Raw genomic sequence first — 15,911 nt, forward strand, 5'->3', positions numbered from 1 at the left:
TGCAGAGCTAACAGGAGGAAATGTTATACAAAGGCTTCGTGTCCGTTTTCTCCCATATGTCCAAAAACTTTTAAGATGCCTTGTGCAGAAAGTGGGGAGAAATGGGAAAAGAAAACAAAACATTTCTGCCTCCTTCAGTATTGAAAGCCCTTGGAAAAGTTGGGTCCACTCAAAGGGAGCTCCAGCCCTAATGAAACACAATGGCTCTAAATGAGCATTTAGCAGCTGGATAAAATACCCCTTTCCCAGGTGGAATTGCAGCTCAGAATGCACATAAATAACAATATAAGGGATGTAGAATGATTGCTTTGCTTTGCTTTGCTTCAGATGAGGTAATTAAGTACTTCCTCAGTCGCTTGAAAATCTCTCTCTGGGGGCTGGTCCCTGGAAGAGGGGTACCTAGACTCCTAAGGGAGACCTTAGACAAATTCCTGCCTCCAAATGCCCACGAGCTGGTGTCTGGAAAGCTGCACATTATCCTCACCCGCCTGCACGACTGGAGATGCGTGACAGTGTCCGAGTTTGCCTCGAAGGAGGAGCTGATTCAGGTGGGAGCAGCCACAGGCACCCTGTGAGGGAGGAGCTGGGAGACATTTGCTGCCTGGCCATGTCCCACAGCACAAAATCACAGAACGGTTTGGGTTGGGTGAGACCTTAAAGCTCATCAAGATCCACCCTGTCATGGGCAGGGACCTTCCACTGTCCCAGGTTGGTTTCAAGCCCCATCCAACCTGGCCTTGGATGGTTCCAGGATGCCCAGCGTCTCTGGGCAACCCGTGCAGGGCCTCAACACCCTCATGGTAAAAAATATCTTCCCTATATCTAAATCTCCCCCCTTGTAGTTACAAACCATCACCCCTTGTCTTATCCTAACAGGCCCTGGTCCATTCTAGCCCATGCCACGATTTCTGTCCTTGCCACCATCTGAATCCAGACAAGCTGAAATAATTTTCAAAAATCAGCCCTTTTGATTACTGTCTGAATTATGCTGAACATGTAGAGAGCAATTTGAGGCATTTCACAGGTTCTCTTCCTACTTCTCTGCCCTGGCTGTGGTATCAGACATGGTCTGGTGCCCATTAGTCTGTGGTGCCCAATAACCCAGCTGGGGAGCCCTGTTTTGGCACTCACAGATGAGCCACCTCTCCCAAAGGTAGCACTTTCTGTGGCTCTTCACTCACCTTTGTCTTTCCCATCTCGCCCACAGGCTGTGATGTGCAGTTGCTTCCTCCCACTGTATTTTGGGATTTTCCCTCCAACGTTCCGTGGGGTGGTGAGTAGCTTTGTGGTCTGGAGACCCTGTCCCAGCTCAGGCCCAGGGCCCCTCCAGTCTCTGTCCTTTCTCCAGTGGTGACATTAAGGATGTTTCTACCTGTGTTTGCCAGCAACATAGCTCAAGGCTGGGTTCCCCCAGTGCCTGCAGAGGGAAGAACGGAGCCCCAAAATCTGACCTCATTGCAGACAGGACTGAGCTTCTCACAGAATTATCCATCTTCTCCTGTCCCTGGGGTTGCCTCACCTCTCTTCTGCTGCACTGTCCTCCCAGTTTGATTGCAGTAGTTCTTTGGCGGGAAGGGAGGAGGGCAGGTGTGGACCTGGAGCACGGGAGCTGCAGGTGGGGCAGTTCCCTGCAAGGGGATCTGTGGAGCCCCAGAACCTCGGTCTGGTGTGGGCCTGCCTGGGGAACAAGGCCCACGTTTGCCCATGTGAACAGCACTGCTCTCCCCGCGAGGGGAAGGCTCAGGGCTCCCTGTTGTGTCTCCCAGCGCTACGTGGACGGGGAGCTGGCCATGTGGAAAGCCGACTTCGTGTCCCGCACCACCATCACCATCTCTGGCTTCGCCGGCGAATACGACATCTGCCCCAAGGATGGCCCCGCTGCCTTCTTGACCTTCCAGCTCTCTGACTGTATCTTACAGATCTCAAAAATGAACATCTGCCGCTTACAGCACATTTTTCAGGTTCCCACACGTCAGGTGAGCAGCTCCTCCAGGTAGCCAGAGCCATGAGCCCCCTGCAGCAGCCCAGCTGCACTGACTGCCACCTCCCCTCACAGGTCATGGACCGCTTTTATATCCAGGGCTACCAGGACATGGTCTCCTTCCTAAAAAGACTGAGTAAGTGATTGGAAGTGTGGACAGGTGGGTTGGGTGCTTCCCCTACATCCTTGGTTTGCTGACACAAGGAAAGAGATGCTGCCCCAGAGTGACTGCGGCAGAGAAATGCCTGCATTCCTGGCACTGCCAGGATTCCTTGAGTCCTGGCCTCTCCTGAAGCTGCTTCTGGAGCCACACTCCCCTTTTCTCTGCCACACCGGGCATGACAGAGCTTTTTCCCAGGGAACACAGGTCCCAGGACCTCTAGGGCTCACGTGCCCTGCGTGGTGTTTGATAAGCCCCTGATGCACAGAGCAGCAAGGTTTGGTGATTCCTGAGCCCCGGGGTCAGCAGTATCCCTGATTTCCACTCGGCCCAGGTCATGCCTCACACTGCTGCAGACCTGGCAGCTGAGCAACAAGCAGTGAGAGCTGGAATCTCTTCCCACCAGGGGATTTCCAGGTGAATTACTTCGAGGGCTTCACACTTTCCTTGGCCAATGAATCAAATCAGAAAGGTGACGAGACCCTGCACCGGAAGCCTCGACTGAGTGTTTTTCACTCCAGAGCCACAGATCATGAGGGTGACACCAAAGAGAGTCCAGGAATCCGCCAGGCAGCAGATGAAGAAGAATAGGAAGCCCCACACCACCTTCTCCACCCCCAGGAAGGTAAAGAAACAGCTCCTCCTTCACCCCATCGATTTTTAAGCAACACTTGCTCAGGGCTGTCAGTGCCCAAAGGGGCTCTGGGGCAGGTGAGAACATCAGGAATGGGAGAAAGTTCCCTCTCACATCACGGGTTATGAGTGAGGCCTCACACTGAGCCCTCACCCTGGATTTGGGTGAGCATTGAGGACTTCATTGGTGGCTGGGTCAGAAGGGCTCCATGGAGAAGGAGCTCCTTCCTTGGAGAAGGCCATGTATTCACTCACCCAGTGAGGTAAGAACAGGTTCTGCCCACACATCCCTTCTCCAGGGGTGTGTCAAGGGTTCAAGCTGCCTTTGCTGTGCTAGCCAAATCCAAACTTCTCCTCAGGAACTCTGGCTGCAGCCACAGAAATACAAAGTGCAAGGAAAGCGTGCTAGAGCTGCAGGTAAACTTCTTGCTGTGTCATTTTCAAGCAAGACAAGGCAGGTTTCAATCCAAAACTTATTGTTTTCTGCAATCCTATGCAAAATAATGCCTGCTCCCCTTTTAGTTTTGCATGGAAAACCAGTCAATCCACAGCATTTCAGTTTCCAGTTTGTTGTTAGTAAAAAATACTAAGAAGCATCTCATGTAATTCAATATTTATTTCCATTTTACTCTTTATTTTCTCTTTCCTTCTGAGTCTTTCAACATGTCAGAATTCATCAGATTAAGAAAAATTGCTCAGCTTTTTCAACATGACAATTCTTTAAAATGGAGCCACATAAATTAAATGAAAACTGAAAAAAGATACAACCAGGTATACCTGGAAGGTCTAGAAGAAAAGAGGAATATAAAGGGGAAAGAATAGGACTGTTACCATTCCGGATCTAAAAAGAGAAGTTTGGAAAACATAAAATGGAAGCAAGAAAGAGATTTCCTTTGAAAACAAGCCAACTCTCGACCCACTAAGAAATGCAGGACACAGTGTTAGGCTGCAGAAGTTGCTTCCCTGGTTGCTTTTTTAAAGGCTCCATCAGTCTGACCTCCGTGCAGCACTTGGAAGCAACAGGGTGGGAATGAGGTTTCTTAGGAAGTTGGGCAGCTCTGGGCTATCAGGAATCTCTGCCTCTGCTTTGCAGCTGGGCTGCAAGGTTTTTAACCAGCCTGAGGTGAAAAAATCCTCCTGTGGGAGGAATCAAGACTCCTTTGTTAGGCCAGAGAGCAATCAAGGGGTGAGTCCAGGCTCTCCATCTCCCGAGCAGAAGCACATCACATTTTCCAGTTCTGGGAAGGAAAAGCCCTACTGATCAAGGCCAGGAAAAGGCTCTTTCACTGTTTCTCTGTGCAATGCCAGAACATCAGCGATGCTACCAAAGCAGCAGGGGGATAAACGTGTGAACACGTTGTACTTGATTTCTTGGACGAGTGTCTGCAGCCTGCAATCCCACGAGGCTCAGGCTGCACTAGCAGGTTATCCACAAGCCACTGATCTGTGTGCCCAGCAGGACAACTGCACAAGGAATTGCACCCTCCTTAGTGCCCTGGCTGGAAACAGACTCTGGCATAAAGCACCTGCAGCCAACAGCCAGAGCCACAGGCAGGACTGGGCACGTGCTTGGCCTTGTTGGGCTCAGTTTCATGGCTCAGACTCAAGGACTCTTCCCTCTAGACCTGCAGCAGGGTGCAGCTCCAGAGGGAGCTCTGCTGTCTTGGCTTGTCTCCAGACTCTCATCCCATCCACCTCAGGCTTCACATTCCTGCTGAGCTCAAAGCAGAAGGAGACAAGCAACAGGACAGGAGTACAAGGGTAATGTTTTGAGGATACCAAAACCGGCTGCCCTTTACGCATCGGGAGGAAGGGAAGCAGCTCTGACCAGGCACTTTGTGCCACAGGAACTGCCAGAGGTGTCTGTCAGACTGACCAACGTGGTTTTATTCCCTGTAGGGCCAGGTCGGCCACAGAAGAGCATTTCTGAGCCCGCTGCTGCCTTTGGCCCCAGTTTCTGCTTTAAAAAGGCAATGAGCAACTTGGAACCCAGCCTGAAGGCTGAGCCTGACCTGCCCTGAGGAGCACATGGACTGTGCCACCAATGCCACAGCACAGGCAGTGCCACAGCCCCTGGGTGATTCCCACGATCCACCCCCAGAGGAGGCATTCCAGGCTGCTTCTATCCCCACTGGGTGCAGCTGGCCTTCCCACTTTGCTTCCTTGGGGTCAAACAAGCTCCTGCACAAGATGATTCCAATCAATGCCAAACTTTGCCCTATCCCTTGCCTCTGGCAAAGCCCCCGTTGCCATTAGCTCCAAGCTCTTGTCTCCAAGAGGAGACAGCACCAGCTCTGCTTGCTTGAAAAGATGAGGGATTAATAAAGCAAAACCCAAAACCATTTGATTTTGGGGACTTTGTGCAGATGGATTTTTCTTAATCTTCTCAAAGTTTTACTAATTGTTTATGCTCAAGCACCACATGGGGCAGGTGAGATACACTGGGCATTTCCAACTGTGCTCCTGTTTGTGTCTAAGGTTTGCAGATGCATCTAATGGATTTGGAAGTCCAATTCCTAGATGAGAATTTTCTCCGGCAGATTTTAATGCCCATTTCAATAGGGTAGCTGCCTCAGGCTGACTGAAATGGTAATGTCCGGCCTGGAGGTGGGGCTGGTGCTTGCAGCAGCCTGGAGAAGGAGCTGTTGGATAAGTGGGAGGGAGCAGAGGTGCAAAAGCAAATGATGGACTGATTGTTCCTGCCTGGGGAGGCCTGGGTGTCTCTGAGCCTTCCACTTTGCCCTGTGGCAGGAACAGCTGGATTTGAGCAGCCTGCCTTTGGCTGCAGTGCTTGAGAAGTGTAAATCCATCCAGGATGGATGCAAGACAGGAGCAGACAGGATCCAATGCAAACGGGATCCATCAAAATGGGCCAGAAAGTTATAAGGGGACTGCAGCACCTCCCCTATGGAGACAGGCTGAGAAAACTGGGGCTGTTCAGCCGGGACAACAGAAGGTTGTGTGGAGACCTCACAGCCCCTTCAAGGAGCTGAAGGGGCTACAGGGAAGCTGGAGAGGGACCCCTCATCAGGAACTGCCAGGACAGGACAAGGGTCAGTGGCTACCCACTGCCAGATGGCTGGGATAGATGGGATATTGGGAAGGAATTCCTCCCTGTGAGGGTGCTGAGGCCCTGGCACAGGGTGCCCAGAGCAGCTGTGGCTGCCTATGGATCCCTGGAAGTGTCCAAGTCCAGGTTGGATGACACTTGGAGCAACCTGGGGTGTTGAAGCTATCTCTGCCCATAGCAGGGTTTGCAACTGGGTGATCTTTACGGTCCCTTTTAACCCAAACCATTTCATGATTCTATGAAATAAGTGTCCAGGTTTCTTTATCTAACTCATTCCAGAAAAGGTACTTCCAGGTCACTGATTTCAACCAAAGATGGCAGAACACTGGTTATTGTTCTTTCACACAGCACTCCTAGTTAACTTTGAGTCTGGTTACATTAAGGCTGCCTTCAGCTACTCCCCACATTCATGCCTGCAGTCTCCACAGCCCTTTGGATGAAACTTCCCTCTGTTCCATTTCCCTTTGTGCAATTAAACAGGCTATTTGCTCTAATAAACAGCTGCTGCTGTTGGGATCCATTTATTGCCTGTCGAAAACCAACAAACAAGGAGACACAGCTGGGGCAAAGGCAATCCACAGCCTCTGATATGCAGCACACTTTTGGGATAATTAACAGTGCTGCTAATTAATTCTGTGTGCAGCCCAGTGACACAGGGTTTGATTGCCTGGGCCATTCTCTGTCTGACCATGAGTTACAGACAATTGCAGGAGAAGAACTCATATATTTGTGAAATGTCAGGAGATGCAGCCTGCAGGAGTCAGTACTAGGGGGAAGTTAATCTTTACGTTCCTCCATCCTTCTGCACATCTGCAAGTTCCAGGGGGATCCAAATGCATTCCCACCTCCACAGGAGGCAGAAGCATGCTATGGGCAGGTGTCAAGCTCAAGAATTGATACTTGGTAAAAAATCTTCAGGGAACTGTAGAAAAATTACTTCCTGCCCAGTATGATGCTCCCTAAGTCTTCTCTCTCTCTCTCTCTGAGGAATCTCTCTTGAAGTTTTTGAGTGGGTAGAAAACACTTAAAACTTGGCATTTCCTGGTAACTGCCCACCCTGTAATCTTCATTAAAGCAGGGAAGGGATGCTGCTTGTGGGGAGGAGACGGAGTGGGCAGGGAAAGGACTGGGCTTTGAGGTCTGCAGGTGAAGCTGCCCCGTGGCCCCTGCAGCCTGGGGTGGGTCCCAGGAGCAGCACCAGAGCTTTGCCTCAGCCATCATGGAAAAGCAGATGAGGCCTGAGCAGGGGCACTGCAGTGGCAGCACTGCAGACAGAACCAGACAGATTCTGAAGAAAAAAATACTCCCCAAATATTCCCTCGAGAACCAGCAGCCATGCTGGTGTGTGCTGGTGTTGCCCAACACATTCCAAGGCAGCGCTGGAGACCCCCAGGGCCCCGCTGGGACAATCCTTGTTATCTTGTTACCTGTGGGAACAAAGTGAGAGCTGAGGCAGTGTCTAGGTACTAACAGGAATGAGCAGCCCCAGGAATGTTTGACTCCAAAGAACTTTCTCACAGCTGAGGAGTTTGCAGCTGCCTCAGGGTGAAATCATTCTGAGTCTCTTGGGCAGCTGCACAGGAGGGAACTTGCAAGCAGATTTTAGGGGGATATGCCTTAAATCCCTGAGAGCTTAGTGCCAGAACATCTTTCAAGGTGTTGGTGAATGTGCCTGGTGTCCTGCCAACACAGAGCCCAGCAGATAGATATCTGGAACATAAATGTATTGCAGTAGGGAAGTGGCACTAAGTTGGATTGTAGCTTGAGATATCAAAATAATATCACAGAGATTAAACAATAGCTACTTTTGGTGTGGGCTACTCCTGATTTGGAGTTTTTAGCCACACAGCATCAGTGACCCAGCGGTTGAGGTTCCCAAAGTCTCCCAGCTCTGCACCCTTCTCTCTTTATGCTGAGGGTCTGCAGCCCCCAGCCCCTCACCTCCTCCTGTCCATGGCTGTCTTAGGTAGACTGGGTACCAAGGTTTGGAGGAGCTCGTGGAGTCGTTCTACCAGGGACCTGACACCTTCCAGCAGCCCCCACACCTTCTTCACCCTGCAAAAGCAAAGTACAGGCTGAGTTTAATGATGGCTGAAGGCAGCAAAAGGGGAGGGTGTTCATGGTAAATGCACGCTCTAATAATCTTTTCCATAACCCAGAGGTGCTGTGGCATTCCCACCAGCCATACCTGCTCTTGCCTTCAGGAACACCGAATCCCTCCATGTGTCCCTTCAGCTGCCCCACCACTGCTAAAGGCACAGCCCCTGGTTTGTGTGTCATTCCTTAATGCCTCTGTTGGGATGTTCTTACCCCTTCCTGAATAAGGCTGGGAGCCTGTATGGTTGCAGCAGGACCTTTGCAAGTGGGTCCTGCAGTCCATTCACCTGCTCCTTCTTCCACAAGCCTGCACCCAGGAATGACAGCAAAGAAGGAAATAAAGACCAGTAATTACAAACAATGAAATAAATGCAATAACTCCTCTTGCCCAGCTCAGGTAGGTACTGAAGCCCAGGCCAGAGTCCAGCTGGAGCCACTCTTACAAAGTCTTTTTGCAATAGAAATATTTACTCAAAATAAATAACGCAGTAATGTCTTAAATATAACACTGCTGCTCTTGAAGGCTGCAGCAGCCCTAAACCCAAGCTGAGCACCCCGAATCCTCTACCTGGCAGGAAGTAAGGGGTCAGGCACTGAGGGACCCTTTTGTAAAGGCCAGGGTGTGTCCCATTGGATTTTTGAGGGTCATTCTTCCCACAGGTGCTGCCGAAGCGGAAATTGCCATCAAAGTAGTTAAAGCCAAAGGCATCTGGGAGACACAGAGAGACAGGGATGATGTTTGTCTGTGTCACACCGAGGTGTCCCTCAGGTACTGGGGTGTCACTTACTGTTCCTGTACAGGAAAAGGGCAGTGTCCTGGTATCCCTGGGAGAAAATGTCATTCAAGACCTGCAATGAGAAACAATCGAGGTCATTGAGAGCCCTGACCCCAGTACTACAGGATCTATCCGAAGCTGTTTGACTGTGGAGGGTTGGGATGGCATATTTGGGATGGCAGCAAGCACTGCTTGGTTTCCAACCACCACAGCACCGGTCAGAGAAACACAGAATTGTTTGGGTTGGAAGGGACCTTAGAGATCACCTGGTTTTTATTGCAGGTTGTGGACCCATCCCAAGCTGGCATCAGCAGTGTCCCTTCCCCAAAATGTACTGCAAAAACAGTGAGTGCTGCCCTCTCTCTTTGAAATCCCATTAATTTACAGTGGAGATTGAGCTGAACCTTAAATCTTGAGAAGGCAGAAGCAGCATTAATCTTTTCACCAAAACTAAGCTGGGAGAAGTTCTGGTGGGCTCACCATGGTGCTGGGTGGAAAGAGAGCATAGCTGATCCTGCACAGGTTCTCTATGGAGATCTGGATGCTGCCGTTGAAGATCTGGAAGCAGAAGAAGATGGCAGGGCAGTCACGGGGGCAGATGTCCAGCTCGCCGGTGAATGGGGACACGGTGATCACAGGCTCCTCCAGGCTGGACACGGGCTGCAGGCCCGTGAAGCCTCCGTCCACGTAGCGCTGGGGGAGGAGCAGAGGGAGGGTTTGCTGTGGGGGCTTTGCAGTGTCACTGAGTCGGGAGCCAGCAGCTGCACAGGTGACATTCCTGTCGTGAGCCCATCCCAGCTTGTCCTCCCTTCCCACTTCCAGCAGTGTCTTGTCCCACCTGTGCTCTTTATTCCTTTGCCAGCTCCTTCCCCTGCCCTGCCTCTGGCACCCAGCCAGCTCCTCGACCTGGTCTGTAATCCACAGCAGTTATTAAATTGGAAATAATTATATTTTTATTATATTTTCATTCACAAAGCTTTGTACAACAATTTTTGGCAGTCAAGAGCCAATTCAGACATCACCGAATGCACAGTGTTGTATAACTTTCAAGTCCTGAGCTTGAGCAGTAGGGCCCCCACGTTTAATAATTGCCTTCAGATTCATGGGGGATTACTCACTGGGCAAGGAAAATGTTAATTGCTCTATTCCAAAAGAAATCTGGATTTACCACCCACCTCGGTGGGATAGGAAGTTGCAGCTGATGGAATTAAATGTTCCTGAAATAACAGTGCAGAGAGGCTTCACAGAGCAATCACACACCTAGGTATGGGTTGGGTTGGAAGGGACCTTAAAGCTCATCCCATTCCACCCCCTGCCATGGGCAGAGAAACTTTCCACTATCCAAGGTTGGTCCAAGCCACATCCAGCCTGGCCTTGAACATTTCCAGGGACCTTAGAGACCCTGGAGGGCCTCTGAGAGAGTTGGAGATGGAGTGAAAGAGAGTTGAAGGGATGGAGTGACAGGACAAGGGGCAATGGCTTCCCACTGCCATTAGGGTTAGATGGAATACTGGGAAGAAATCCTTCCCTGTGAGGATGGTGAGGCCCTCCACAGGTTGCCCAGAAAACACTGGAAAACACTGCCTCTGGAGAACACTGACAAGCTCCTCCTTCCCCTCCCTCAGGCAAGCAGAGCATGGAAACGCTCAGGGCTGGGGCAGGATCCTCCCATGAACTCTCGATGTCTCAGCTGTACAAGTCAGCACCTGAGCCAAGGGATGAACCTGCACTGCAGCCAGGCCTGCCCGGGATAACTGGATTGTGTCTCAAGGTCCCCCCCGTGGGCATCCTCTTATCTCACTAAGAGATCTGCAAGGTCATCCACACTCTGTCCATGGGCAAAGCAGGAGAGGACTCTCCAGATGGCAATTCCACCCAGCTGTCATCTTAGGATGTGGTGAAGAATAAGCTGATGGGCTTTATCATCCTCCATCAACTAAAGGAAAAGCCTGGAAACACCTATCCCTCCCTGGTCTGTACATTCCTCCTTTACAGAGGAATGTAAAGTTCAAACCAAGAACCCCCTGCTGGGAGTGTGTGTTTTAGTGGAAATATCACTCACCACTCCTCGGTAGGATGGAGGGATGAATCCACAGTAAATTGGAAGAAAGCAGCTGCAGAGGAGAGCCTGTGGAGGAGAGGGATTGCAGAAGTCAATGTTCCTGTCAAAATTCTCCTGGACAAAAGCTGCTGACTTGTGCCTGAAAATTCAGCCTTGACAAAGTCTGGAACCAGGGTGTTGGTGCCACCTGGACTTTGCTAGGGACTGTGGCAAGAAAGGCTTCAAGAAAGGGAAAACATCTGATTTCATTGAAGTGGAAACACTTCTCTGGAGGAGGGCACAACACTGCATTTTTTAATTTTATAGCTGACAGAATTAATAGTTGTAAATCTACATGTCCGTGTCCAATGCTGCCCTTTGATGGTGGCAAGCTGAAACTTTGGGACCAATTTCCATCTTTGCAGGTTTTTGGACAAAACCAAGACAGCCTCACAAGGCATCCTCACCCTGCTGGGATTTGTCAGTGGTAAAGCCACTGCTGGGGCATTTGCAACCATTTCCCACCAATCTCATCAGCTGGGAATGAGCACTCCGGGCTCCTTGGCTACCTAGAGGAGGCACCGTGGGCTGAACTCCAACACCTCCATGGAGTTGCCATCCTCTACTGTCTGCCTGGGACAAGGGACCCAGGACTTCACAGTCAGCTCTGTTAGGATTTTACCCTGGGATTCTCCCCCCAGCAGATAATTTACTGGTTAATGAGCTGCTTGTTGTTCAGCAGCAGCTTTGTCCAGCTCTTTCCTCCCAGAAAAGTGCTGAGGCAACAAGGAAAACCATTGCCAGATGGCTGGGGAAAGAGCTGTAGGGAGAGCTGAGAGGTCACATCAGCACTGACAGGGCTCTTTGCAAAGTCACTGTCAGAGCCCCAACATCAGCTTTATGAAGCTGGAAACAAACCAGCTGCTTTTTTTAGCATGACTTGTTCCATCTGATCCTGGAACTCAAACCTTCCTCCCTGCCCCCAAGCTCATGGAGCCCATTGGGGTGGGACCACAGCTCTGGCAGAGCCTCTTGACTCTCTCCCCATCTCGGGCAGAAAAAGTGCAGCTAAAGCCACCAACACTTGGGGTATGTCCGTCCCAGGCAGTCAGTGGAGCCCTTCCTAAGGCACCAGAGGAAGGTCTCTGTACCTGAATGAGCTCCTCCTTGGAGCTGAACTCCGAGGCCATGACGTTCTGGCCGTCCACCACCCGCGTCAGCGAGATGTGCAGCCGCCCCGAGGCCAGCAGGTAGGAATCCTCCGGCAGCATCCGCTGCAGGACAGCCTTGAGATTGGCCAGCAAGCTGCACCTGGGAGAGAGGGGGCCCAGGATGGTTTTCCTGACTTCCGTTGCCAGTGCAAAGAAAAACTCCTTGAGGTCATCTGAAAGAGGCGAGGGAAAGATGGAGAGAAAGTCAACATGCCTGCTGCACTAACAGTTATATTTTAAATCCTATTTTTAACACTCCTCACAAATAAAGCTTCTTGCAGCCCCTCTGTTACCCCAGGATGATACTGCTGCTACAGTGGGGGATGTTGAGGCAGGGCAGAAAGGGGGGCATGACCCCCATAATGTCCTCAAAGGACATCATGTCTTTGTGTGACCCCACTGGTGAAATCCCCACCTGCACCAGAGATGGGGCCTCAAGATGTTCCTGGTTGGGATTAGGGAAAGGCTCCAGGGAGCCCCAGAAAGGGGGACACTGAGTTATCCATGACAATGTGACTTGCACAACACATTCCTGCCTTCCACCTCTGATTTTCCGTGTGGGCAGCCCCAGGCTTTACAGGGAGCTGGGCTGGGTCCCAGGTGAGGATGAGGGGATGAGAGGCACTTCTTCTGCTCAGGGCTTTCCTGCAAGCCAGGTGTCCTGGCTCCACATTGCTGGGATCCCTGGCTCACCTGAGCTTCCCCCTGCAACCTCCGACCTCCGGGGAGGTGTTAATAGCCATGACATGTGTCTGCACATCCCAGGAGCTGGGTTAAAGGAGCAGAGCCCTGGAGCCCCGGCCAAGGGTTCAGGAGACTCCAGGTTTTAAAGGTTTCACTGTGATGGGGAGGAAGAGGAGTGAAGCAAACCCTGCAGGCAGCCTGAATTTGGTGCCTTTGCTGACATGGAGAGCTCACCTGGGGAAATATCCCACCTGGGGGGTTAAACCCCTGCAGTGAAAGCTTGTCCAGCACCGAAGCTGCAAAGAGTTGTCCTTTCACCCAGGTGGGCTCCCTGGGACCCTGCACCAGCACGAGGCCACGGGCCTGGCTCAGCACCAAGGCTTTGCAGGGGCAGAGGTTTCTGTGCAGTCTCATGGGATTGTGTGGATGGACAGACGGATTAGGTGGCGTGTCCTGAAGGCAACTGGAGCAACACAGGCATTAAGAGGGGTTATGTGTGTTTGAGCAGATGCTGAGGCCACACGGGGCAACGATTAACACTGGGCGGGTTTGCACAGAGGGGATGCTGAAAGAGCCAGACCTCCAGGGAGGTGGGGCACGCCCAGGTCTCTGTCTGGCTGCTCTGTGTCCTGGAAATAGGGGAAAACGTGGAAAAACTGCCCACAAGCTGCCGAGTAAGAGGTGAGAGCCGAGCCCAGCTTTGCGGAGCGAGTGAAGGATAAGCCTGGCAGCAACGTGACTGTTCCTGCCTGCACCAGCCTGGTGACAAGCATGTCCCCACAAGGTGACTGGTGGGGTCACAGAGGACAGCCTGGCTCTGGGAGCTCAGACCTCCTCAGCCAGCCCAGGGCAGGGGACGGGCACCAGACTGCAGCCACCTTGTGAGACACCAAACACACCTTTCACCTTCTTTTTGACCCTATCGCCCCCAGTATGAATATGACAGAGCTTGTGCCACGTTCATTTTCCTTGTTAGAAACCTGACCAGAGTCATCACTGTCCAAAGTATCTTTTCTTCCTCTGGGGAAGATATTTTGGGCAAAAGATAATTTCAGGTCCTCTAAGTGGATGGTGCCTTCCACATCCAGGGAAGCAGATGCCCAGTTCAGGACTGGTGCCCCCAGCAAGAGCAGTTGCTGAATGTATTTTTACTGCTGGACAACCCCAGCTCCATCCATTACAGCAGCAGGAGAAATCAGAAATCTTGGAGCCCTTGCTTATTTATGGAGGAGTTCATCCCCATGTGGGCAGAAATGTTCCTTTCTGCCTTGTCTAAACATATTTGCTAATGTTTTGAATTATTTTTAGTTGCAGAAGAACAGTTCCAGCATCCACCAGAGGTTTCAGGAACCGTATGTTCCTTCCCAGCTTCCTCCATCATTATTTGGTCCCCAAAACCTTCTCCTCCTCCTAAATGTCCCCATTGCTTGAAGCAGAACTTGGATCAGGCTTTAGAGCCTTAAGTCTTGTGTACACTTGTTTACACATGGACACTAATTGGAAATATGGGAGGATGTGATTATTAAAAGTGGATTAACTACTCTGAATTAATTCTACACATGGAGGATCTTGTTGCTAAAGGGACCTGTTTCCACATGGTTAAAAGAGAGTCAGAGGTAAACCCCTTTAACAGCAATAAGAGAAATCCCAGCCCCAGGCTGGAGCAGACTGCTGTTCCTCCAGGAATATCCTGCTGGAGCACCAGGGAAAGGTGCACCCGGAGTTGGGAATCACACAACACCTCCCCTGGTTCTGGGAAGGCTGAGTGGGGTCAGCCAAAGTGGCATGCAAACAAGGCTGCCAGCTCTATAGATACCTGTGTGACAGCCACTCGTGTCCCTTCATAGCTTCACATCCCAAGAAACATAATCCATAGGGAAAAGAGGGCTTTACATGGGTAAATCCAGCCCCATGGCTGCACAGACTGGCTTTGGGACACACCTCAGCACCCCTCAGACCTGAGAGCAGAAGGGCAGGAGATCTGCTCCTCCAGCAGAAGCAGGAAAAGGAGCCAGTGGAATATGGAATATGGAATGACTGGTACATACAGATTTCCCCCAAATTTTTGCCCACCGAGCCAGGGAACACTCGGTCTTTCAGAACTGGCTTTTCCAGCTTACACCTCCCAAAACTGCGCTGCAGTGGCTGCCACGGGTGGCAACACCTTGGGTTTCTGTAACGCCTGGTGAGCGAGGAGAATTCCACCAGCCCCACCACCCCCCAACACCCCAAGGCATCACCCCTGGGTTTATGGAACAGAAGAGCTCCTGGAAGGACTCGAGGCCGGGGTTTTCTTACCGAGGCCGACGCCGCACACGACGGCGGCGGCGATGAGCGACCCGGCCGAGGAGCCGTAGACCTTGCAGGCAGACTTGAGGAGCTCGGGAGCCAACTCCAGCAGGGACTGCACCACTCCAACCTGGTACAGGGCCAGGAAGCCACTGCCCGAAAAGGAGAGCGAGAAAGGGGTGCTGGAAGCCCGGAGATCCTCCACAGCCATCCCGGGATCACAGCAGCAGATCTGGCTCAAGGTCTTGGGGTTGTCCTTTTTCACCAGGTGAACCTCAGGCTCTCTTCTCCTCTGCTGCCTCCAGGCTCATCTCTAGCTGCAGAGGAGTCCAGAAGACGGATTTTCTGCCTCCTTTTATGACAGCTCCCCGAGGCGTTGAGATTCGCGAGCTATTTTAATTGCTGCCTGTGCTAAAAACGGAAATTTTCCCCTGATCAAAACAGCTCTTATAATCCTCAACCACAGCCAGCTTGGATGCTCAGGGCTGGATCAGGGCTCCCCTCTCATGCCAATGGGTCTGCAGTGCCCCAGGAGCCCTCCCAGAGAGGGTCCTGCTTTTATTGTGCCCGTCACACTTGGAAACGTCCCTGCAAAAATTCCTCTTTGCTTCACGCTTTCTTCATCAAAGGGTGTTTTCCTAAATTGGATTCTCCATCAATCCCAGCTTAGGCACAGCTCAGTACTGAGTGAGTAAAGGCTTGTATAAGACATTTAAAGCCAGAGAGTGTTACACAAGGGGTGGATGCAGGGCGTTACACTGGGTTAGGTTTGGAAATATTCCATATATTTGCTGCTGTTGAAAGGGTTTTGTCCTTGCCTGACCCTTCGATATTGTTTGCATCAGGCAAAAACCGAAGACCTGGTTTTCTCTCCCCTGTCAACAAGGCCCAACAGCAGCACCATGTGACCCAAACCTGTGGTTATTGAACCGAAATCAAACTGCCTTTGAACTGTCTTCATTGCCTAGG

General features: G+C 51.3%; 2 protein-coding genes across 3 annotated transcripts; one reads left to right on the plus strand and one right to left on the minus strand.

Moving 5' to 3' along the window:
• Positions 1–299: 299 nt before the first annotated feature.
• LOC128818500 (omega-hydroxyceramide transacylase-like) lies at positions 300–4,761 on the plus strand. Its single transcript, XM_053997895.1, has 6 exons — positions 300–548; positions 1,208–1,273; positions 1,767–1,976; positions 2,057–2,117; positions 2,548–2,766; positions 4,674–4,761. Exons 1-5 carry the CDS (start codon positions 300–302, stop codon positions 2,730–2,732), a joined length of 771 nt encoding a protein of 256 aa, XP_053853870.1. The 3' UTR covers positions 2,733–2,766; positions 4,674–4,761.
• Positions 3,376–15,546, minus strand: PNPLA1 (patatin like phospholipase domain containing 1). Of its 2 annotated transcripts, none has more exons than XM_053997943.1 (9): positions 14,952–15,546; positions 11,910–12,142; positions 10,780–10,845; positions 9,198–9,275; positions 8,730–8,790; positions 8,510–8,650; positions 8,155–8,248; positions 7,786–7,899; positions 3,376–7,271 (listed from the first exon to the last, which is right to left on the minus strand). In XM_053997943.1, exons 1-9 carry the CDS (start codon positions 15,151–15,153, stop codon positions 7,268–7,270), a joined length of 993 nt encoding a protein of 330 aa, XP_053853918.1. In that variant the 5' UTR covers positions 15,154–15,546; the 3' UTR covers positions 3,376–7,267. The 2 variants fall into 2 exon arrangements, with proteins under 2 accessions (XP_053853918.1, XP_053853917.1); XM_053997942.1 differs by having other exon boundaries at positions 9,198–9,410.
• Positions 15,547–15,911: the final 365 nt, after the last annotated feature.

This window comes from Vidua macroura, chromosome 24 (genome assembly GCF_024509145.1).
Source record: "Vidua macroura isolate BioBank_ID:100142 chromosome 24, ASM2450914v1, whole genome shotgun sequence".
Classification (NCBI taxonomy): domain Eukaryota; kingdom Metazoa; phylum Chordata; class Aves; order Passeriformes; family Viduidae; genus Vidua; species Vidua macroura.

Bases quoted from the DNA above. Each gene is read 5' to 3' on its own strand.
- LOC128818500 (XM_053997895.1), top strand. From the start codon at position 300: ATGATTGCTTTGCTTTGCTTTGCTTCAGATGAGGTAATTAAGTACTTC. The intron at 1,274-1,766 runs GTGAGTAGCTTT...TGTGTCTCCCAG, and splicing joins CTCCAACGTTCCGTGGGGTG to CGCTACGTGGACGGGGAGCT. The intron at 2,118-2,547 runs GTAAGTGATTGG...TCTTCCCACCAG, and splicing joins CTCCTTCCTAAAAAGACTGA to GGGATTTCCAGGTGAATTAC.
- PNPLA1 (XM_053997942.1), bottom strand. From the start codon at position 15,153: ATGGCTGTGGAGGATCTCCGGGCTTCCAGCACCCCTTTCTCGCTCTCC. The intron at 8,651-8,729 runs GTAAGTGACACC...TGTGTCTCCCAG, and splicing joins CCTTTTCCTGTACAGGAACA to ATGCCTTTGGCTTTAACTAC. The intron at 7,900-8,154 runs GTAAGAACATCC...TTGCTTTTGCAG, and splicing joins CCAGCCTTATTCAGGAAGGG to GGTGAAGAAGGTGTGGGGGC.